We start from the raw sequence: 24,484 nt of genomic DNA on the forward strand, positions 1-24,484 counted from the left end.
GGAGAACGTCTCAGCTGCCGCTGGGGAGAGCAGTTTCCGGAGCACCGAGGGACCCACCAGCCACCGAAGATGCCGAAGCCAGTAAGTCCCAGATTTGGCCGGTCGGGCGCGCCGGCTGTTTCCGAGGGAGGTACCTGCCCCGGCTGCTGCGGCGGCTGGGCCAGAACCCGGCTCTGGGCCGGCACCGGCCCGCGGTGATCGGGCAGACGACGGGAGGAGGGAACCGTTCCCCCTTTATTACTTTTTGGCCTTTCTGTGAAAGTCGGAGAAAACACGATCTGACGCTTTTCTCTCCACGTTCCTTTTCTCTACGGGCCCCCTCCCCTGGAGCCGGGAGGCCCCTCTTACATCCTCTGCGGGTTTAAAAGTACATGCTCATGCGACTGTGAAGTTTCTGAAGCCCCGATCGCTGCGGGACGACGTTGCCCAAGTCTGAGTTTCTTCTAGTGGCCACAGTCAGATGCAGCCCCGGTCTGCCAGCGGCCTTGTGCCCGGGAACCTGCTGGCTGCAGCAGGACTGCTACCTCGGGGAGGGTGAGCCGTGGACTTGAGTTGCAGACGATAAGGAGACCCGAGACCCGCCGGGCGCTCTGGGGTTGGTCACTCCACCCGCGAAGGTCAGCTGATTAGCGCGTCGCCCTGTACCTGCACCTCTGTCCTCTGTCTCCTCAGGTGTGATTGTGTTGAGATTGCAGGCCAGGCTGGAGGGGGAGCAGCCTCTTGTGACGCATTTCTTAGAAAGTGGTGTGCAGTCTACCTGGGCCCCACTGGCCACCCGCGGGGAGGGCTTAGCATGTTTTAGTAGAGCTTCAAATGACAAGGGAGAAAATAGCAGGACTCCCTAAAAATTGCTCCCAAAAAAGGAAAAAGTACATGTGGACTTGGGTTTTAGTTTTTCAAACAAGCTGATTCTGTACTCAGAGGTCATGTACTTGTTCCACGCTTAAATTGTGTTGTCTTTAAAAGTTCTTAGAAGCGTTATTTCACTGTTAGGGTCAAGACATTACTCAATTTAGTATGGTAGGATGTCAAGAAGCCAACAGTTTTTGCTTAATTTACATCATTAAGATGATTTGTTCATGAAGCAAAATGGTTCATGATGCAAAATGGTTTTTTTACCTACAAAAAGTTTTTCTTTTCACTTCAAACTTGAAAGTGACAGGCTTTTCAATGCCTGTGGTGTAACCGACCAAAGTAGACCAACCCCTCACTCCAGCGCTGCTGAGAGCACTTTTTTTCCCACTGAGAAAGGAGAGGCGGAGTTGAGCTGGGCTGGGAAGATGGCATGCAGAAAAAAGCCTGTAGGCCTACTTCCAGTCACCGCTTTTCCTTCTTATAGTGCACTGCAGTTTCTCTTCTTTTCTCTCTTAATGTGGAAAATACACGTTAAGTTTTATCACTCAGCCCTTGTAGGCTTTGAGAGCACCCCAGTTCTGCAGGTATAGCGCGTGTCCCGAACCCCGTCTTCTCAGGCTGACACTCGGTACCAGAGGCCCCAGCTTCCCGTTCCCACAACCCCGGTCTGCTCTGTCTCTGACTACTCTAGGTCCCCAGAGAGCTGGACTCATCGAGCGATTGTCTTTTATGACTGATTCGCTTCCGTTCACGCGTTTGCAAGGTTCATCCCTGTGTGTGTCAGAACTTCCTTTTATTTCTTATGTCGGGTATGTTTTAATTTCATTTTCTTTGAAGGTCTTTTGTGACTGGTGGGCATTTAAAAAATGTTTCTGGGTTTTGACAAAGTAAAGGTCGTTGCCAGACTGAAAGCAGCTTACCTTGTCGCCAAGTTCACCTGGTTTATTAGAGCCTCATTGAGCGGAGGCCCCTGCGAAAGACTTCCGTCTTGTAGAACAGCTACAGTTAGGATTTTCAAACTTGTGGGGAGGGCTCTTTTAGGTGAGCCCCGCCTCTCTGCCGTGGAAGTTCCTCTCTGCCCTTCTGGGTGTGGGAAGATCTCAGCGATAAAATGGACAGAGAAAACACTTAAGCTTTCCTTCGTGTGAATTATGCGAGAGTCCACTCCAGGCTCCCAGGCTCACGGGGAGGAGCTTGGTGGCCAGCGCGTACTCAGACATGGCACTTCAGGGGTTGTGACAGAGTCTAGTTTGCTGGGTTTGTTGGGTTTTGGGAGTTTTTTGCTGCCTCAGTAATTGGTAAAAGGAAGCACCCATCAACCTGCCCTATAAATGTCACCCCCCCCCCCTTTTTTTTTTTGCTATAAGGTACGCACTTGCCAGGGAGAGAGGAGGAGAAGGAAATCACCCCCCACCCTGGGGCGGGGTAAATGACACAGGACAATCCCTTCTCCACTCTGCTTTCAGGGCTTTGGGCACACACGTACACACACACGTGTACCCTCTGATTCTCATGGCATGGGATCCTGGACTCGACCTGGCAAGCTAGATCTGTGGCCTCTGGCACTTCAATCTCCACACCAACTGCTGGTTTTCCGGATGTGTCCTGTCAACTATTCAGACCCATGCTAAGAGTTTCGTGGTGGCTTCCATGGGGCGTGGTGGCTTCCATGGGCTGTGCTGTTCACAACAGGACTAAAGGGCAAACACACTGGAAGGTGGATACAGCTGAGTAGTGGGGTTTGGGGCTTCCACCTGATCTATTGTAACTTGGCAGGGAAAATATTTGCCGATCTGTCTAACCTGTGTCCTGTGGGTGATTTCACACATTAGTATAGGTGAAATATACACTTGCTGTTTTTCTCTTTTTATAATTTTCTTTCCTTTTTTTTTTTTGGTTTTGTTTTGTTTTGTTTTTGAGAAGTTTTTGCCATAGAGCCTGTGCACTCGCCAGAAAGAGAGAGAGAGAAAGAGAGAGAGAAAGCAAGAAATCACTCCCAGGGGGGATGGCCACGCCGCAATCCCTTCTCCTCCATTCTCCTCTCGGGATCTTGGGCACACACAAGCACGCATGCCTGGTGTTGAGTTTAAGCCACCGGGTCCGGGACTTGGACTTCGATTGACTACAGGGCAGTCCAACGATATAGCCATTATGTGAATTGCTGGTCCCTGTAATTTTATTTTCTAAGTTTACTAATTTCCTCCCAGAGAGAGAGGCACACCTCCAACAGGGCTCTAATGCCGTGACCTACCCCCAGTCCCAGCTTGCCTGGATCAGGGGTACAAGCGAGTGTGCTTGGTGTGTTCAGAGAGATTTCAGGATGTGAACCCAGGAACCCAGAGAGAACTCAGGATGTGAACACAGTGCCGCTGTGCTGCCGCGTGGTCCCCTGCTGTGTTTCTCACAACACTGCTCCACTGATTAAAGAGATGAAGATTGGTACCAGCAATGGCATAATGGTTATGTCTCTGGGCTCCTACATAATCCACCACAGTTCAAGTCCTGGACCCACTGGGTGCGCGTGTGTGCACATGTGTGCCCAAGATCCTGGAAAGAGAAGAGATCATGGTGTGGCTGTCCCTCCCCCTGGGGAGTGGGGGCGATTTCTCACTTTCAGCTTCTCTTTCTGCCTCTCCAGCAAGCGCACATGCCCTATAGGAAAAATCTCTCTTAAAAAAAGAAAAAAAGAGGGACCAGCAGTTAGCGTAATGGCTATGTCGCTGGAGGTCTGAGTCCCGGACCCAGGGGCTTAAAACTCACACTGGGCATGTGTGCGTGCCCAAGATCCCGAGAGGAGAAAGGAGGAGAAGGGATTGTGGCATGACCATCCCCCCTGGGGGGTGATTTCTCACTTTCTGTCTCTCTGTCTCTGTCTGGCGAACGCACGCGCCCTATAGCAAAAACCTCTCCAATAAAAAAAAAGAAGAGGTGAGTGTTACTGGCTGAGCAAGTGGGGCACCTGCACGGGTGACAGAACTTGTCCTCTGGGTGCGTGCAGTCTGGTACCCGGTCACAGCACGGGCACATCGCTCAGTGTTGTCACTTCTGGCAGGAGTCTAGGCAGAGAGGTGGCATAGTTAGGAAGAAAACCATCTGGGAGGAAGTGGGCAGACTCCCTCGAGAAGTGACATCTGAGCCGAATCTTCCCCAGGGCTGCAGGGAGGATTGGTTGGGCCAGGCCCTCCAGGGGGAGGCCAGCTGCCGCTGCTCTCTGGTGTGCCCCCCCTCAACCCTGCTGACTGGGGTTGTGTTCATGTGATTGCGACTTCCAAGGAGGGCGATTCGAGTCTCCCCAGGGTGCCTCAGCCTCTTCGCAGGTTGTCACCAGCGCGAACTGTGCCTCAGCCTCTTCGCAGGTTGTCACCAGCGCGAACTGTGCTGTGTGTGTGTGGCTTGAGGGCTCCTGTGTCTGGGGAGAGGTACAGGGACAGGGCAGCTGCCCAGGGAGTTGGTTCCGGAAGCAGCCCTGTGCCCCCTTCGGGCTGGGTGAACTCTGGGCTCCTTCCTCCATCGTGATCGAGGGGGACATGGAGTGAGTGAGGGGACCTCTGTCTCAGGCTTGGGGTGAATGAGTGCTGGGTTTAAGGCTGCCAGGAAAGCTCAGAAGTGAACCAGCAGCAGGTGCCTTTTTTTTTTTTTTTTTTTTTTTGAGAGGTTTTTGCTATATGGTGTGTGCGCTCTCCAGAGAGACAGAGAGCGAGAAATCACCCCCCAGGGGGGATGGCCATGCCACAATTCCTTCATTCTTCTCTTGGGATCCTGGGCACACATGTACACGGTGTAAGTTTAAGGCACTGGGCCCGGGACTCGGACCATGGTCGACTACATGGGAGTCCAGCAACATAGCCATTACACCAACTGCTGGTCCCCAGGTGCTTTAACTGGGCACTGCTAGAATGTCATTACAGAAGTTTCTAGTAGGGAATATGTTTACGCTTCATGAGGAAAACTGAAAGTGTGTTCCGATTTCTATCCTGTGCCAATTTTTAAGATTATTTTGGGGATTACCTTGCATCTTTGGGAATACAAGACTTTTCCATTCTGTTTGAACAAGGGCAGGATTCACTGAATACACCCATACGTTTTATGTCACTCCCTCCCATCCCAAGGAGGAGGACGCTTGGCTCTCACTCCACCCTTCCCCCTCCCCCACAGGCAGATGGTGAGTGAGGTGGCTGAGACTTGCCGGGTGGCAGTGGGACGTGCCGGCTGGGGTCTGGTTGGCCGGGATCAGGCCGTTGGGCACTGTGCACGTCTGTTCCCTGTTGGCTCTGCAGACGTTGGCTGAGTGTCTGTGACAAGTGTTGAACCTACCACGTTGCAGACACAGGACACGTCCCTGTCATCCTGGGTTTGCAGTCTGGTTCCAGGCAGGCAGTAGTCACAGAATAATGTGAGCTGCAGCTGGGGTTGGGAAGTGAAGAACAAAGGGGTATTAACCAGGTGGTGCAGGGGAGGGCGCACGAGACCCGGGAGTCAGGGGAGTTTGGGGTCCCACCTAGGGAAGGGAAGACAGGCACGCCATGCCTTGGGCATTTTGAGTTTAACTTGGGGCTTTGAGTGGAAGCGGGGACGTGGTCGGATTTGCCTGCAGTGTGAGAATAGTCAGGGGCAGGCCACGGCACCAGGGGGTTGCTGGTCGCTTTGGTAGACACTGAAGCTGCCCCGAGATGGGAACCGAGAGAAGTGGCCGGTCGGGCTGTCAGGGCTCTCTGGGAGGGGAAATTAGAGACCTGGGGAAGGCTGGGTGTCCACAGCCAGGGTGGGTTGCAGCTGCACTGGGTGCCCCCCTGCGGGGAGGAAGCCCAGGTGTGGGGAGGCTGAGAGACCGAGTTGTTAATAACTTTGTGCCCGTGATTGACGGGGAAATCCTTGCCTTTCATCATAACTGCTGCCCCCACGTGTCCACCAGTGCCAGGCTTCTTAAACTACTTCAGTATTTTCAAATCCAAGTAAGTGACAGCAACCTGGTAGCTCCTGTCTCCCTGCTGTGTGGACACAGTGTCTCTACCTAAAGCTGAAAGCAGGGTTGGTGTGGTGCATGCTCAGATTTTGCTGTAAGAGACCACGTGGAGGCCGGGATTCCTCCAGGCGAGGTGCCGCCCGGTCCTGTGCCTTAACTGCCCACAGTCCAGTTTGAGAACTGCCACCCAGCAGGAAAGGGCAGGTTTGCATCCTCCTCACACCCCAGTCAGGAAGCCCAGTGTGGTTCCAGCGTCCGCCCAGGCGAGCGCCCTCATGGGCAGGGGTGGTGGGGGTGGATGCCCGTGCCTTCCTGATGTTAGGAGCCATCATTGGTGCCACCACCGGGGGCTGGGGGAAGAGAAGAGGTGGCTGGATGGGCAGCCGGCCGGAAGGAGGAGGGAGGTAGCACCTCTGAGCTCAGCTGAACTCCACGGTGACTAAAGATTTGGCTCTTTGTGTTCAGAGGGGAAAAGGCCTAGCTGCTCTCTGAGCAGTGGTCAGGGAAAGTGAGAAGTGGTCAGAGAAAGAGAAGGTGTCTGTGACACAGAAAGGGCTTACTACTCTTTTCTCTCATTTCTTCCACTCTGGCATCAGTTAGCGTCTGTCCTGAATTATAATATTAATAGTATTGTGATTGCCAGCAGAATTTTATGTATTTATTTGTTATTGATTTTTTTCAAAACATTGTTTTATTTTTTAAAGAATTACATATTTTATTTATTATTATTATTATTATATTTGCTATAAGGCATGTGCACTCACCAGAGAGAGACAGAGGGAAAGTGGGAAAGTGAGCCACCAGGTCCAGGACTCCACAGCAGTTGGCTCTGTGGGGGTCCACCCAGTGCCATGACCACCACACCACTGCTGGCTCAGAAGACATTGCTTTAGATTGCATCAATGCCCTCCTCCCCGTTTTCTTATAGCCAGAGGGCGTGTGTGCTCAGTAGAGACACAAGGAGAAGGCACCCCCCCTCGTGGGTGTGTTTATGCCACAATCCCCCCCTGTTGTGACTTTAGCACACATGCACACGTTGGGAACAGAACGCTTTTCAAGCCACCAGAGCCAGGATTTGAACTGCTGTTAGCCGTGTGGGGTCTAGCTCTCTCAACCACTAGGCTATGGGGACAGCCTTCTAACAAAATTTTAAATAGTTTTATTAATACTTACAGTTTGGGAAAGGAAGCCAGTACCACTTATTCCTAGTGAATTTTCATATTTCATTTTCTTGATCTTTTTAAACTTAGACTTAAACTTTTGTGTACCTTTGACAATTTGGAGATTGTCAACATGGTTCTATATGACTGCTTTCTGGGACCAGCAGGTGGCATGGTGTTTAAGGTGCTGGACACTCCCACCTGACTGACAAGGGTTCAAGTCCCAGATCTGGTAGCTTGCTTTTTCTCACTTTCCATCTCATTCTCTTTCTGTCTCTCTCTGGTCAAAAAAAAAAAAATAAATAAATAAATAAATAAATAAATAAAATTAAGTTAAATATTTCTTTTTAAAAAATGCCTGCTTTCTTGGGAACCAGCAGATAGCGTAATGGCTATGTCGCTGGACTCCCACGTAGTTGACTCTGGTTCACATCCCAGGCCCAGTGGCTTAAAACTCACGCCGGGCGCATGTGCGTGCGTGCCCAAGATCCCGAGAGGAGAATGGAGGAGAAGGGATTGTGGCGTGACCGTCCCCCCGGGGGGTGATTTCTTGCTTTCTGTCTCTATGTCTCTGTCTGGCGAGCGCATGCGCCCTATAGTGAAAATCCCTCCAAAAAAAAAATGCCTGCTTTCTTACAGTATTTAAACATTTCAACTCTGTAATCTGAAGCAATAAAATTTAGTCTGTAAAACAAAAATTGACCTTGATTAAACTTGAATCAGTAAAGGGAAAGATACCGCCCGAGGACCGAACTGTACTAGTCAGTAGATCAGATTTGGCTTGTCATTTTGTTAAGCTTGAAGTCCCTTTCCACAACCTAATTTTGTTTTCCATTTTTGTTTGTGAGAAGATTATTTTTAAATTGCTTTTGTCAGTAGTCGTCCCATCAGACAATGCAAGTCACTGTTACTGTAGGGCAGAGCAGGCCGACCGGCATCTGTGGCCACTCTGGCTGTGGCTTGCTTTGGTATGGCTCAGCAGCTCAGACCCCTTTGTGCATTTCTGAAAGGTTGTTTAAAAGCAACAACATGAGGGACCGGCAGGTGGCGTGGTGGTTAAGGGTACCGGACTCCCACATACATGGTCGACTGTGGTTTGAGTCCCAGACATGGCAGCTTGCTTTCTCACTCCCCACCCCCTACTGCATGTGTCCCTCTGTGGTTAAATTAAAATAAGTAAAATAATCAATAAAGTTAAATGAAAGGATTCTTAAAAAAATAGGCAGCAACATGGGACCAGCAAAAGGTGTAATGGTTACATTGCTGGACTCCCACATAGTCGACCACAGTTCGAGTCCTGGACGCGGTGTTTCAAAACTCACTCTAGGTGCGTGCGCTTGTGCGCCCAACATCCCAAGAAGGGACTGAAGAAGGAAGGATGGCCATCCTCCCTGGGGGCTGATTTCTCACTTTCTGTCTCTCCAGTGAGCAATGCACCCTATAGCAAAAATCTCTCTTAAAAATAAAAAAAAGCAGGGACCAGCAGTTAGTGTGATGGCTATGTCGCTGAACTCCCACATAGCCAACCATGGTTCGAGTCCCAGACCCGATAGCTTAAACTCACACCAGGCACATGTGCGTGTGTGCCCAAGATCCCGAGGAGAATGGAGGAGAAGTGACTGCGGCGTGGCCATCCCCTCTGGGTGGTGATTTCTCCCTTTCTGTCTCTGTCTCTGTCTTTCTGGTGAGCTTACGTGTGGTATAGCAAAAACCTCTCTCTCAAAAAAAAAAAAAAAAAAAAAAGCAGAAACCCCTCCAAGTGGAGTAGACACCAGATAGGGCCCTCAAAGCCTGAGCTATCACTGTCTGGTCCTTTTCAGAAGAAAACCATCGGTCCTCGCATATAGGATGGAGGGAGTTGCTGTTGGTGTTGGCTGTAACCCTGCATATATTTTAGGGCTAGGCTAATCGTATTGGAAGCAGATCTTCCCCACCAGTTCCAATATTGAAAAAAACTGTTCTCAGAGGACAGCGTGTGTCTCATGGGCTGGTGCTCGGTGCATGGTCGGCCCTGAGCAGGGACACCTATGGTGGCAGCGTCAGAGGGGAGCAGGCGTGGCTGTGCTGAGGTCATATTTTAAACGAGGCTGGCATTCCGGAGCTGCTTTGTTTCTCTAGAGAAAGTGGCGATATCTTATGTCACACTTGCTGAGCCGTTGAATGGTGACAGAATTTTGGCATAGGCTAAAAGACAGCAATTTGTACCTGATATTTGAGTTGGAAAGAGAGTGTTATGTAAATGAATTGCTTTATCATCGATGATTTAAAATTCACTTTTGCCCTGCTATAGTTTGTATGTGAGTTTCTGGTTTCATAATTCAATCCCTCATGAGACTGCCTTACTTAAAAAAAAAGAAAAGATTACCAGAAGCCTCATATGTACATGGAAGAGAAGACAGAGGGAGGAGGAGGAGTTGAGAACACTCCCACCCCTGCCGTGGAACGTGGTCACACCACAATCCTTCCTCCTCCATTTCTCCATCGGGCTGGGATTTGGGGCACATGCCCAGCGTGTTTTTCAAGCAGCCGAGGCCAAGATTCAAACTGCGGTCAGCCGTGTGGGATCCGGCTCCCCAACCACTAGGCTGTGGGGCTGGCTCTAGAACACCTCGTTTAGAATGGAGCTAAGCTCCTCCCGTGTCCACGCCGTCCCCCGCTTTGATGCCTCATACGACCTCTGTCTTTTCGCTTCTAGTGGTGGCAGGTGCTGTTTTGCCCTGTCTTCCCTGGCTGCAAAGCATCGTTATCGGCTCCTAGGGCAAATGCTAACGTTTTAGCTTTATGGGCAGATCAGTGGAAGGAAGGAGAGTGACCAGGTAGGAAAAGTATACCTGCCTGTGAGTGGGCGGTCTTGGGCAGGCTTCTCCTCTCTGCCTCCTCACCTGTGAACCAGACCCTGCACCTGCCTGTGAGGGCTGCTGAGGCGACACCTGGGAAGCACCTGGCCTTGTGCCCGGCTGCTCAGGAAGAGCTGAGTGGCTCGACTTGCAACTGCCCACACCCAGCCTGGTTAGCAGCTTCACGGTCTCATGGTCGTAAGGAGCTGAGCGGAATCAGGCAGTAGCTAGGCCGTGCCTTACCCTCGGCCCTGCTGCCGCCTCACTGAACCTACCCACATCCCTCCACAAAGACGCCTCCATTCAGCAAGTGAGAGTGCCTGCTGCATGCAGGGCGCTGGCTCTGGGGGATACACTGAGGGGTAGAAGGGCCTTTGAAGCAGGAGAGAGGGGCAAGCGACCTGCCGTCCTCAGATGAAGGCAGAACCCGCCTTGTTCCGCCGTGAGTGTCTGCCTGAAACTTGCACTGCCCCGCCCTCTCCCAGGGCGAGACAGTGAAGCAGGTCTGGCTGAATGAAAGAGCCCTTTTGTCTGGACGAAGTGGGAGCTGTGTCTCCCTCTGTGCCCCCCCACCAAGGGAAAGCCTTGCTTACAAATAGCTCCGGGGATGGGGAAGACAGGACTGCAGCAGCGGGAGAGTGCCAGGAGGGCCAGGCCTGGGGCTGGCGTCACCCGCATTCTTTTGTACCTCTGTGGTGGCTGAAGCGCCAAACCATTGGGCAGAGTGACGTGGGAGTGCCAGGCGGTTTCCTCGGTGTTCTGGTCTGTCACCCTCCAGGGGACTTAGCTGGCATGATCTTTTTTTTTTTTTTTTTTTAAAGAATTTTATTTAACTTTATCTTGTTTTAATTTGGCCAGATGGGGAGTAGGGAGAGATACGGAAAGTGAGAAAGCAAGCCACCATAGCTGGGATTCGAACCACAGTTGGCCGTGTGGGAGTCCAGCACCCTTAACCACCATGTCACCTGTCGGTCCCATGGCATGATCTTTCCCAGGAGGTCAGGCGGGCTCCTCACGGTCTGCCGCAGCCGTGCGGGTGTGTCCGGGCAGCGTTCAGGGGCTGTGCTCGGGGAAGCTGGGCGTTTGGGTAGCGTTTGCCTTTCACAGCTTTGTAAAATATGCCTGGGAAGGAGAGCCGGCCTTGTTCCTCCTGCTTTTAATGAGAAAATGGAACCAAGGCTTAGACCATAAACGATAGGTCGGAGTCACTGTGAGTGGAGTAGGACTGCGTGCATGAGTGCGGTGTGCTCCTGAAGGCGGTTCCGTGCCTCAGCTACATAATTAAGGGTGTTTGTTCCCACAGTACATTGCTGTTTGGGTGGGAGTTGGGGAGACAGGGTGGGGGACACCGAATCCTTTTATCAAGAACCTGGCTGAACGGGGCAGCGTGGAAATACGGTGCAATGACAAGGCTGCAAAACGAGCAAATCAACAGTGAGAAGATCTTCTTGGGACCAACAGGTGGTGTGGTGGTTAAGGTGCTGGACTCCCACATGGCCAGCCACGGTTGGAGTCCTGGACTGGGTGCCTTGAAAAATCATGCTGGCACATGTGCATGCCCACTCAAGATCCTGAGAGGAGAAGGGATCGGGGCATGGCCATGCCCCTGAGGGGTGATTTCTCACTTTCTCTTGCAAGTGCAGGGGTCGGGTCCTATGGGGAAAAAGACTTACACACACACACACACAAATGTATGCGTACTTCAGTAGAATAATAAACATGATTTTAAAAATGTTTGAAGCAATTGAAAAAATTTAACATCTAATTTTAAATATTAAGGAATTGTTTTTTGGGACCAGCAATTGCCGTAATGGCTATGTTGCTGGACTCCCATGTAGTCAAATGCAGTTAAGAGTCTCGGACCCAGAGACTTAAACTCACGCCGGGTGCATGTGCGTGCGTGCCCAAGATCCTGGGAGGAGAACGGAGGAGAAGGGATTGCTGCGTGGCCATCCCCCTGGGGGGTGATTTCTTGCTTTCTGTCTCTCTCTCTCTCTCTCTCTCTCTCTCTCACTTATCGGCGCACACATGCACCCTGTAGCAAAAACCTCTCCAAAAAAGACCATGCACCTTGAAGAAAAACCCCCCACAAAAAAAAAAAAAAAGGAATTTTTTTCATTACGTTGGCTATGATAGTGTTATTGTGGTTTTGCATGTTTGGGTAGGTGTGTATTTAAAGTCTTTCAGAGCTATAATACACACTGAAATTTTTGGTTGAAATGATATGATGGCCTTAAAATATGCGAGCATTTTTTTAAGTGGTAGAAAGAGTAGGTGAAAGAAGACGACAGGGAAGTTGTGGCTGACCCCAGGCTCCTGCAGGCCCCTGCCCTGGAGCTGGCTGAAGGGGTGGGTCGTGGGTGAAGACCCTGTAAGGGCCCCTTGGCTCTGGCTTTCACTCTGCTTGTCGAAGCAAGAAAAGAAAGTTAGTGCAGTGTTGAAGCTGAAAGAAGAGTTCATGGACTGTACTAGTTCTCTGCTTTGTGAGTGTTTCAAATTTGCCACGATGGGAAGTTTGCCCTTTTTTTCCCTTCAGTTTTGCTATAGAGCACATGAGAGAGAGAGAAAAGTGAGAACTCCCCCACCCCCCGGCCCTGGGGAGTGACCATGCCTCAATCCCTTCTCCACTCTCCTCTCGGGATTTTGGGCACGCGTGCACACACACGCTCGGCGTGATTTTCAAGCTTCTGGGCCTGGGACTCGAACCACACAGCCGTGTAGAATTCAACCCCTTACCTCCCTGCTGGCCCAAAGCTCCTTATACTCATCTGGACATGCCTGAGTCATTGGGTGGAAGGAAGGAGATCTGGGGTGGGGCCCCAGGTTCCTGGGAGAACTTTGTGTCCTGGATCAAAGCAGAAACATTTAATCCCACCTGGGCCGTGTCGCCCTCAAGGCATGTCCTTTAAAGAAGGTTTCTAGTCAAAGGTGTTTCCTTGGCAACACACAGAACTGTGGGTTCCAGCTCCAGCCATTCTCCCAAGGTTTCTGGGGTGGGGAGAGGGAATGCCGAAAAAAGGAGGAAAGAGGTCATTGCCTTAGAGATTTTCTCAGACTTGGAAATTGAAATGGATGCAATGAAACATGGGACCTTCCCATGGCGTCCTGCAGCCGTGCGGAGACTCCCGCCTGGGCTGTGGAGGGGCTAGAAGGGGAGCGGCCGAGCATGGCAGGGCCGGGGTTGAGGGCCTGGGCTGTGAGGTGCACACCGCACACTCTTACCCCCAGTCAAGGAATTGTGTGCAGGCTTAATCCCATTCCGGACAGGCACACTTCACTGTGACAAGGTATCAGTGTAGGTCAGAGAGTAGTATTTATTTATTTATTTATTTAAGTTTTGCGATAGGGTGCATGTAGCTTTGAGAGAGAAAAGTGAGAAATCAGCCCCTTAGAGGTATGGCCACACCGCCATCCTTTCTCTTTGGATTCGGCGTGCATGCGCATACACACACACACACACACACACTGATTTTTAAGCCACCAAATCCAGGCTTCTACATGCAGCCAGCCATGTGGGATTCAACTGCCTTAACCACTGGCTAATTTAGCTATATTTTTTGTTTAACTTAGCATAATTTCAACATGCAAGATGGTTTAAAAGTGGAGTTAAATTTTCCTGGGGTTTGCTTATTGAAGCAAACTTTGTAAACTTATTGATTTAGTTTGAAGTTTTAAAACCTTGGGCCAGCCCCAGTGGTGGAGGTTGTAGCATGCTGCCCTGCAGTGCTGAAAGCTGTGGGTTCGGATCCCAAGTTGACCTGAAACACATTCAGGATCCCGACTAGCTTGGGGGCTGCGTGAGGCATGCTGGCTGGCTGAGACCTGTCATGGTGGCTCCTCTCTAGTGCTCTTTTTTTTTTTAAAAAAAAAAAAAAAAAAAAAAATTATTTTTTTTTACCTTATTTACTTATTATTATCTTTCAGTTTTGATCAGAGAGAGACAGAGAATATGAGAAAGCAATCCACCAGTTCCGGGACTCAAACCAGGGTTGGCCATGTAGGAGTCCAGGGCCTTTAACCACCATGCCACCTGCTGGCCCCCTCTCTGGCTCTCTTAACCTACACACATACTCCCTCTTATATGTTCTCTCATGAAAGAGAGACACTTTAAAAAAAAAATAGAGTGATCGGGATCTATCCAAAATTAATTTTTGATGGATGGTACAAGTAAAGACTTCAAGTGAACATTGTCTAAGCTCTTTATAGGAGTAATTTTAACACTGCAAAGTTTTACTTTTTATTTGATCTTAAATCAGGGCCAAGATTTATCTGAGAAATAGCACAAGACATAGTATGGTTTGCTTTAGATGTCTTTCTCTAAGAAGTTTTCATTGTTTTCTAGAACCCCCTCACCCCCAAGTAGATTAGAGGGAAAAATTCTTCACAGACTCCTAAATTTACAAAGAAACAGTACCTTCTGGGTGGGCAGTGATGTTTAGTCCCTAGGCCTGGTTTCCTATGTTTTGTGAGCCTAGGATTAAAAACCGTTATAGGATGGAAGAGCCAGCCTGGCCCGTACCATGTTTCTGTCTGTGACGGGATCCTAAGTTTGTGTATATAATTAACTTCACATTTCACTGTGTGGAATTGGTGCCGAAGCGTAAATGACACAACTAGTAAAGCTGAAGTCACATGGTACGGAGCCAAGACTGCAAGTTTATGAGACAGAGTGCCCTTGAGAGAGAGTTTACCTGCCTTGGCACCGTGCAATGAGAAGGGTGTGGATTATTAGTGTTTGGGGAAACAATAGTTTCTTTTGCAGAAAATAACATCCTCTAATTACTTCCCCTCTTCTTTGTAATTCTACTTTAGGTCCATATGAAATTGACACACATGATATACAATGTATCGTTCCCAAGGTAGAATGGGGATCTCTACTTACACGTACAAAATAAAGGTTCTTAATAATTAACAGCTAATAGGTTCCTGGAACTGTACTTAGTATGCCATTGGCAGGTCAGAAAATGGCCACCTTGTGTCACTCTGCAGCCAGGCTTGGCACTTGGTACCTTGGGGACCACTCTATTGTCAGCCACAGCCAGCCTCAGGGCCTCAGCCTTGAGGAGTAGGAGGGTGCAGCACAGCCTGTCCCGGAGTCCCAGTGTCCCAGCCTGGTTTTGAAGCAGATGGAACCGACTCTTCACTGTGAACACTCAGTAAGTTCCCTGCTAGAGTACGATCGTGATTTTCTGGAATTATAACGAGCACAAACAGGACTGGTTTGTCCGCTTTTTGTGTTAAGTGGCCTCAAAAGCAGCCTCGGTCTGACAGGAAGTGGGTCTGGGGACAGGATGTGGCTTTCTGTCAGAGGCAGAAGGTGCTGCTTAGGAGAACTGAGACTGCAGTACAAGTTGTTGAAATGAAGGCGTAGATGTTCGTTGGTCTGGACCCCTCCTCTTTGCATCTGTAAACTTTTACATAACATTTGCTGCAGTTTGGAAATTTTACGAACTTTTCCATTCAAAAACTTAAAGCCATTGACTGATTGGAAGGCTACAACTTGAGGAATCACATTTAAGAGCTATCCAGATATAAACAGTTGTGGTCACTGATTACCAGAAGTCGGAGAAGTTGCTTCAACTTTCCTGGCCTCCATTTCCTCAAGCATTTACAAAACATGTTGTCAGGGCCAGCAGGTGGCGGAATAGTTAAGACACTCGACTCGGGACCAGCAGTTAGCATATTGGCTATGTCACTGGACTCCCACATAGTCGACCACGGTTTGAGTCCCGGACCCGGTGGCTTAAACTCTTGCCGGGTGCGTGTGCGTGCGTGCCCAAGATCCCGAGAGGAGAATGGAGGAGAAGGGATTGCGGCGTGGCCATCCCCTCTAGGGGGTGATTTCTCGCTTTCTGTCTCTCTGTCTGTCTGGCAAGCGCACACGCCCTATAGCAAAAACCTCTCAAAAAAAAAAAAAGATTCTTTAAAAAACAAACAAGAAAAGACACTGGACTCCCACATGACCAGCTGTGGTTCGAGTCCCAGACTCAGAGGCTTGAGACAGGCCAGGCACGTGTGTGCATGCCCAGAGTCCCGAGAGGGGGCTAGAGAAGGGATTGCAGCATGGCCATCCCCTCCACCCCAAAGGGGTGATTTGTCACTTTCTTTCTGTCCCTCTGGCAAGCACACATGCCCTATAGCAAAAATCTCTAAAGAAAAATAAACAAATAGGTTGTCAGATGAGGATAATCTTTCACTTCTTACCCAGTAGTACCCATTAGATTCATGCTACAAGACAGTTAGCCCTCGTCACTAAATCAGTTGTTGTTCTTATATAATGTAGGTGCCCGAGACACAAAGTTACTAGGAAAGCCCAGGGCCCGGCCTGTGTGAGCACACTGCACCGTCACCGCTGTGTGCCCAGGGGCCGGCCTGTGTGAGCACACTGCACCGTCACCACTGTGTGCCCAGGGGCTGGCCTGTGGGAGGACACCGGCCCCCACCCTGTGTGAGCACACTGCACCGTCACCGCTGTGTGCCCAGGGCCCGGCCTGTGTGAGCACACTGCGCCGTCACCACTGTGTACCCAGGTCCCAGCCTGTGTGAGCACACTGTGCCGTCACCGCTGTGTGCCCAGGTTCCAGCCTGTGTGAGCACACTGCGCCGTCACCGCTGTGTGCCCAGGGCCCGGCCTGCGTGAGCACACTGCGCCGTCACTGCCTGCTGCGTATTGACGGTCAGCCTGGTGTCTGGAACTGGTGGTGGTGGGAAGATAGTACAGTTTAGAGCAGGAAGTGAGGAGAATGAGAGGTCCTTGCGTGTTCTTGGGTTGTCTGAGTGAGGCTGGTGCCTACGCGGTGCTATCAGGATGCAAGGTAGGAGGCCAGGTGGGCAGGGCCTCACACCCCTTCCCCATTCTCCCTTGGGAAGCGGGCGCCCTGTGTGCGGGAAATACGGCATACAGGGGTTTCTGTGTGCCTCAAGCAGGCAAAGACCTAACTTGTTACAGTCAAGTATGGAAGTGGAAGGTATTCCCAAACTGAGTCATGAGGCACTTGTAAATATTTAGAATGTGAATATGAGCAGAAATGAATCAGAACAAAAATAACCAAAATTCGTGGGATTTGGCCAACGTCCCTTGCTGTTAGACTTGGCAGTCAAAATTTGAAACAGTGACTGTATCCGAAGCCTTCCATTATCAAGTTAAGTTGATATTCCTGTCTCCAAGACGGCACGAGGAGCTGTGCTGGGACTGCACAGAGAATCCTGCTTGCAGCCAAGGGTTTCCCGTAGGGCTGAGCTGGACCCTTGGCGTGACCTGTAGGTATGACCTTGAGCTGCAGCTGTGACCTTGCTTTGCGTTGGCACTCAGCACACGGCAGTACTGACTGCTGAGTCCTCGCGCCCTTGCATCAGGGGACCATGGAGGGCAGCTGCAGGCTGCCTGGTGCTGGGTTCATTTGTTTCTCGGTAGGTGCCGCTTCCAGGAGCGTCGTCCTCCCGGCAGCGCTAGCATCAGCTGCGTGTAGCTGCACTTGAATTCTGCTGGCTTAACTCTGCTGCGGGTGGATCCGTCACGTGGACCGACCTTGCCCGCTCAGGGGCACCAGGAGCCAGCAGAGCCGCGTAGGACTTGGTGTTCCTGGGAGCAGTGGCACCGCCTGTCCCTGACCCTGACGGCGGGAGAAGTTACAGGGCTGACTGAGCTTCGGGCTGGCACTTCGCCCAGGGCGGGGGGGCTCTCTAGTGGTTATCAGAGCTGTAACAAGTGGACCCTGTCCAGTCTTAACATTCGGCAATTTTATTATTATTTAGGCAGTAAAAGTCTAGTCTATGTCCTGGTATTGTATAGCTACACGAAGACGTGCAGCATGCCATCACGTCCCTCCCGCGCACGGGCCTTCGTGCCGGGCTACCCGGGGGTGCGCACAGAGCGGCCGCGTTTCCTGACAGTCTCGGTCGGCGTCGGCTCATTCCACACTCTTCACGACGTCTGTGGCGCTATTGCAGGTGCGTGCCCTCTCTTTGGCATCTGAACGATTTCCTCACCCCAATATCCAACGGACTTCTTTGTTTTCCCATGTTTCTTTAACCTCGAGAGGGAGCCAGTATACGATGATAATCAAATACACACACACATATACACACACACACACACACACACACACACTCTCCCCTCCCCAGGCGGCATGTGCTCACCAGAGAGAGAAAGAGGAAGTGAGAAATGCCCCATGGGGGATGGCCGTACTGCGGCTGCTCTTCCCCTCTCCTCTAGGGATTTCGGGCACTCACACCCACATGCCCAGGGCGATTCTCAGGCCACCAGGTCCGGGCTCTTACCTGCTGAGCTGACCACGTGGGGACCAGTGCCGCAACCTCCACACCACCTGGGTTCCTGTAATCAGGTACAATTTAGGCTTCGATTGTGAGGAGCTTGACAGAAAGGACTAGCAGTCCTGTAAATCTTCACCCATTGGTGGCGGACGAACCTCTGGGCTCTTACATTAGTAAGGTATGTTGTTCCTTCCGCTTCCGGGAAGACCAGCGAGGACACTTAGCTCAAGGTGTGCTGTCAGCAGGCCGGAGTGTCAGTGTGTGCCTTCTGTCTTACCTCCAGTCCTGCCATGCCTAAGCTGCTGCCCGGCGTAGGAGGCACTTACCTGCAAATTCTAGGTAGATTAGAGGTGTCGGTATCTTTTTTTTTTTTTTTTTAGCAGTTTTTGTTATAGGAGTAATATACAATGATAATCAAATATATATATATATATATATATATATATGCTCGCCAGAAAGACCGAGAAGAGAGACAGAAAGCGAGAAATCACCCCCCCAGGGGGGGATGGCCATGCCGCAATCCCTTCTCCATTCTCCTCTCAGGATCTTGGCATGCACACACCGCAAACACACACTCCCAGCGTGAGTTTAAGCCCCCGGGTCCGGCACTCGAACTGCAGTCAACTACATGGGAGTCCAGCGACATAGCCATTACACCAACTGCTGGTCCCTGAGATGTCAGCATCTTTACCAAGTCCAGTAACGGGTTAATGATGTAACCGATGTATACACACATGGGAGGTCTTCAGCATTTCACAGACGATGTGTGTTATAAAATGATGTATATGGATTTCAGAATCTGTTTGCACCCAAATAAACTCATACTCAGTTTTTTTAAAGAATTATTTTATTTGGGGCCAGCAGGTGGCTTGGTGATTAAGGTGTGGAACTCCAGTATGGCCAACCACGGTTCAAGTCTTGGACCTGGTGGCTTGCTTTCTCGCTTTCTCTCTCTCTCTGGTAAAATTTAAAAATAAATAAAGCCGAACAAATAATTATTTTAAAAAAGAATTATTTACCTTTATTTATTATTATTATTTTCCAGTTTAATTAGAGAGAGAGATGGAAAGTGAGAAATCAAGCTACCAGGTCCAGGACTTGAACTGTGGTCAGCCATGTGAGTGCCCAATGCCTATAACAACCATGCTTCCTCCATGAACTTTTTGAAGTTTCTCCTGTAGATAGCTAGCTAAATAGACTGACTTCATGTAATGAAACATTTTAAGGACCAAATTGTATTCTATTAGTTTCTCTCTCTGCAATAATGTTAAGGTTTTTTTTTTTTTTTTTTTTTTTAATTTATTTGGCGGAGAACATGTGTACTTGCCAGAGAGACAGAGAAAAGGTAAGGGAGAAGGCACCTCCCCAATGGGACACGGTTGCCCCTCAGCCCCTTCTCGTCCCATTTCTCCATCCTGTCGGGATGTGAGGCACTCACATGGCACCTGGAGTGTTTCTCAAGCCACCAGGGCCAGGATGTAGACCGCCATCAGCCACGTGGGACCTGGCTCCCCACTAGCTGTAGGCTGGTCGTCTTTTGTTATGTTGCTAAACATCCTCAGCGACACTGGTTATTTGGTGGTCTGGATCTTTGAAGGAATGGTGTCCAGGCCCCCCCTCCCCGGGGGGGGGGGCAGTTTCAGGACTACCTCTAGCACAAGTTGTACACTTGTAACTGTGTGCTTATTAGATACTGTAACAATGTAAAATATGGTAATGCTGGGTTTTCAGTGGGAACTACTGGTACTTTTGTGTTATTGCATGGCTTCCAGAAGCAGTTGTTACTGAGAGGAGCAGCCCTGTGTGTTTTAAGAAAGACACACATTTGTTTTATATCATAGAAGGCAACAAAGTTGTCTTTTATATATTAGCTGTTACTGTTACTCCCTAAAAAGGGTTGGAGATGGCGAGCTTTAAATACCCACAGACAGCTCACGTGCCTCAGGGTCTCCGGCTTTGCCAGCCTGGTAAATCTGTGCCCTTTATTTCTCCCCGTGCTGGTGCAGGTGCGCCGACTCCCTGGGTGGTTCTCTGGTAGCCCGCGTTTGTGGGAAGTGGCCACTGCGTGTCATGGCTAATGCTGCGATCTCTCGAGGCAGCATATAGCGTCTCTTTGCAGAGACGGTAGGTTAAGGGCACGAGGATCCAGAGAGAGACTACTGAAGTGTGGGCCCATCTGTTGCGAGGGAACAGGGTAGGCTGTGTCTTAATCCAGGAGACACTGACATGTAAAGGACGCAACCTGTTAAAAAAGTGTGGACAGGGCGACCAGCAGTTAGCGTAATGGCCATGTCGCTGGACTCCCATGTAGACGACCGCTGTTCAAATGCCGGACCCGGTGGCTTAAACTCACACCGGGTGCATGTGCGTGCATGCCCAAGATCCCGAGAGGAGAAGGGATTGCGGTGTGGCCATCCCCCCTGGGGGGTGATTTCTCACTTTCTGTCTCTGTCTCTCTCTCTCTCTCTCTGTCTTTCTGGCGAGTACATGCGCCCTATAGCAAAAAACTGGGCCCCTGAAAATAATGTGTGGACAGGGAGCCGCTTGTGGCGTGGTGGTTAAGGCACTGGACACTCCTACATGGCCGACCACGGTTCAGGTCCCTGACCTGGTGGCTTGCTTTCTTATTTTCCCTCTCTTGCTCTCTCTCTGGTCAAATTAAAAAAATAAATGAGTGGATAAATAAATACTTAAAAAAAAAAAAAAAGGCGTGGGCAGTTATGTTGAGTGCTGATGGTGGTGTACTTGGTGTCATTACAATTAGATGTGGACCAACTGACAAGTCCCTGCTCAGAGTCTAGGGAGCGGTGGGATGTGGCAGGGTCCTCGCAGAGAGCTGGGTCGGTGTCTCCGCCATGCAGGCCGCAGGCGGAGGGGAGGGCGCAGAGGGCCGGCGGGGCTGTGTTCCCATCGGTGGTTAGTGCTTTCTGCCTGAGAGCAGAGTCATTTTCAGTTAGGGCTTAAACAAAAAGTCAACTTAAATGAAAAGTTTAGTTTTTAAAAATTAACTTCATTCTTCTTTGATATTTGTTTCCCCTGAAAGGTTTTTCCTTAGTAAACTGACCATATCTAGTTCCAATGACATTGTTTCTCAGCTGTTTACTGCTCACGATCTCTAAAGCAACCGGCGAGCTAGTTAAGAAGTTAAATGCATAGACAAAGGTGGTATTTCTGTGCAGTGGAGTATTACTTGGCAATAAAAAAGATGAAGTGGGGCCAGCCCTCAGCATGGTGGTTAAGGCTGCTCTGGATCTTACGTGGCCACCTGCACGGTTCGAGTCCTGGACTCCGTGGCTTGAAGAGCATCGTGAGCGAATGTGTGCATGTCTCAGAATCCCAGGAGCGGCGACGTGACACTCCTCACGGGCACTCTCTGCAGCAAGTGCATGTGCCCTCTGGCAAAGTTTTTAAAGGGGGATAAGGAGTGATGCACGCTACAACATACATGAACCTTGAAAACATGCTCAGTGACAAAAGACCACACGATAGGAGACCACATTTATATGAACTTTCCAGAACAGGCAAACCCCTAGACAAAAAGGAGTTTGTGGTAGCCGGGGTCACGGGGTTGGGCGTGATGGGGAGTGACTGCTTGTGGACATGAGGTTTTCTTTTGGGTGACAAAATATTCTGAAACTAGATAGTGAGGGTTGCTCTGAATCATACCACTGAATCATACCCCTGGACAGAGTGAATTTGATATGCAAGCTGTATTTCAACAAAGCAGGTTTTTAAAAAGCAAGTAATGGGGCCCGGCAGGTGGCATGGTGGTTAAGGCGCTGAACTCCTCCCAGGTGGTGACCACGGTTCAAGTCCTGGACCTGGCATCTTGCTTTCTCACTTGCATATTCTCTCTCTCTCTCTCTCGCTCATGTGCCCTATAGCAAATTAAAATAATAATAAAATTAATCATTTTTTAAAAAGTATATAATGACTTATCACAAAAATCGAAATACAGTATTGTCTCTGTAATTGCACAATTAAGAGAACCGAATAGCCTCGGACCAAGCTTTCATAACTCACTCATTATGGTCCTGAGCCGTCCCGTCATGCCCCCTGCAGTGAAGGAAGTAGCCTGGGCCTCCTTCCTCCGGGGACATTTCTAAGTATTTGAAAGGACTTATCCAAATATTTGAAAGCTGTTCAAAGTTGCTGAAGTGGCACCTTCGGGAGGGCTGGGAAGGCGGGAACAGCATTGGCATTCTCAGCCGTAGCGAAGGTCAGGCCCTCCCGGAGCCTTGGCAGTTGGCTCTTCCCCCTCGCCGACTTGAGTGACAATAGAGGGATCAGCCTGTCATCGCAGAATCCACCGCCTGAGGCCCACACGGCAGGTGCTGCCACTTGACGTTCCCTTTCTGTGTGAGGCGGTTTTCCCGGTTCTTGAGTACATACGAACATCACCACACTTTTCCTGCTGTGCTCTGGCTGCTAAAAGTAAGTCTAGTTCCTGTGTCTAACAAGACTTGCGTGCTTACGACCCTGCAGTGCCTGTGAACGAATTGATTCTGGGCTTTACCTGCCCTCTTAGGCTTTTCTTAGGTTTGAGTTTATTTAGTTAAAAGTGTGATAGTACATGGGACCAACAGTTGGCCTAATTAATGGCCATGTCACCGGACTTCCATGTAGTCAACCGCAGTTCGAGTCCCAGACCCAGTGGCTTAAACTCAACGCTGAATGCATATGCGTGCGTGCCCAAGATCCCGAGAGGAGAATGGAGAAGGGATTTCGGCGTGACCATCCCGCCCCGGGGGGGCGATTTCTCACTTTTTGTCTCTCTCTATCTTTCTGGTAAGCGCATGCACCCTATAGCAAAAACCTCTCCAAAAAATAAAAAGTTTGCTCGTGGAGGTAATGTGAAACGGAGTCTAAGTATTCCAGGAGGAAGTGGGTGCTTCCCGAGGGAAAGGCCCTCTATCCTAACTCTGCCTCTGTCTCTTCTCATTGAAAACCACTTTCCCCGAGAACCACACAGCCCCTGAGCAGGATGGCGCCAAAGCCACGCAGGCTGATTCAGTTACGATTAGAGTTGGAAGGAAGACCCCCACAGGGGACAGGGCTACAAGCCAAGGGGACCGGGCTGGAGGAGCCGGTGTGGGCCCCACCTGTGGCCAAGCCTGCCGGGTTCACAACTGCCCAGCTGCTCAGGGGACGTTGGGTTCGTTTTACCAGGATGAGGTTTAATTGTTGAGATTATTTTTAAAAAGGCACAGCACCTCTGATGGCATTTGCATTAGAGCTGTAAAAGCAGGGCCACTTTCAGTTTGCAGGAGGGCCTGTGCGCCCTTAGAGAGAGCAGAGTGGCAGTTGGAGAGTGAAAGTGAGAAAGCAGCCCCCTGCCCGAGTGGGCGGCTACTCCTCAACCCCTTCTCCATTCTCAGGATTTGGGACCCACATGCATGTGTGCCTACATGTTAGTCAGACCTCTGGGCCCGGGACTCAAACTGTACTGCTGGCCACGTGGGATCTAGGCCCCTTAACCACCATGCCACTGGCTGGCTTCTAGCCAGTTTTTACTAGAGTTTGCAAGGGATTTTTCTCCTAGTAGTTAAAAGCCTCTGTTTTTCTGTTTTGTTTTGTTTTGTTTTTGTTTTTAAAAGAGAGATTTTTACTATAGGGCACGCACGCTCACCAGAGAGACACAGAGACACAGACAGAAAGTGAGAAATCACATCCCTAGGGGGGGTGGCCATGCCATAATCTCTTCACCTCCATTATTGTCATGAGTTTTAAGTCACAAACTGCAGTCGACTCTGTGGGAGTCCAGCGATGTAACCATTAGGCCATCTGCTGATCCCAGCGTCTGGGCTGTTAATAGCATTCTCACGAGTGGGAGGAGGAGCCCTTCACCTGCTGTCCTCCCAGCCCCAGCACCTGCCGGGGCTGCATCACATCCGGTCTCACCCACGTGCCCTGAGGTCAGAGTGGAACGGGCCTCAGCTGTCTAGTCTGGACTGCAGACCAGGTGACAGAGGCCCAGGTCAGAAAGTCACCTGCTTGGGGTCACAGGAGACCACAGGGCCATTCTGGAAACCAGCCCTTCTGGTTCACATGCTCTTCCATTCCAGTGACCGCCACATTGTCCTGTCCTCAAAAATCACAGGTGACTTGAAGAAACAGATTCCTGGGCTGAGGCCCAGAAACTGGAGGTTGGAAGGCTCAGGGACCCCAGGGATGAGTCGGTAGGGAGCCTTTGGTGAGGGCCCTGTGAAGCATGTCCACCACTGTTCATTTGAAGGCTGCCCAAGGGCAAGCCAGGCCAGCCCGGTGCCTCTCCACCCTTACAAGGCCCTCGTGGTTCCCGCACACCTCCTGATGTGGACCCTGAGGGCATGCGAGTGGCTGCTAGCAGGGCTTGGCCTGTGGCCTGTGGCTAAGGGGTGCTAGGAGAATACAGC

General features: G+C 50.4%; 1 protein-coding gene across 3 annotated transcripts in view; it reads left to right on the forward strand.

The window, feature by feature from the left end:
* Window positions 1-6: 6 nt before the first annotated feature.
* Window positions 7-24,484, forward strand: part of EZR (ezrin) — a 63,632-nt gene continuing 39,154 nt past the window's right edge. The window contains exons 1-2 of one of the 3 annotated variants that reach the window (XM_006155777.3): window positions 14,410-14,415; window positions 15,488-15,489. Coding sequence is in view for 1 of the 3 variants with exons in the window: in XM_006155775.3 (XP_006155837.1) it covers window positions 70-81 (12 nt within the window). In the remaining 2 variants the exon portion in view is untranslated. Of the gene's footprint in view, window positions 82-14,409; window positions 14,416-15,127; window positions 15,133-15,487; window positions 15,490-17,860; window positions 17,864-24,484 lie in introns of those variants that run through there. The other 2 variants (XM_006155776.3, XM_006155775.3) reach the window with 2 other exon arrangements.

This window comes from Tupaia chinensis, unplaced genomic scaffold (genome assembly GCF_000334495.1).
Source record: "Tupaia chinensis unplaced genomic scaffold, TupChi_1.0 Scaffold000468_1, whole genome shotgun sequence".
Lineage (NCBI taxonomy): Eukaryota > Metazoa > Chordata > Mammalia > Scandentia > Tupaiidae > Tupaia > Tupaia belangeri.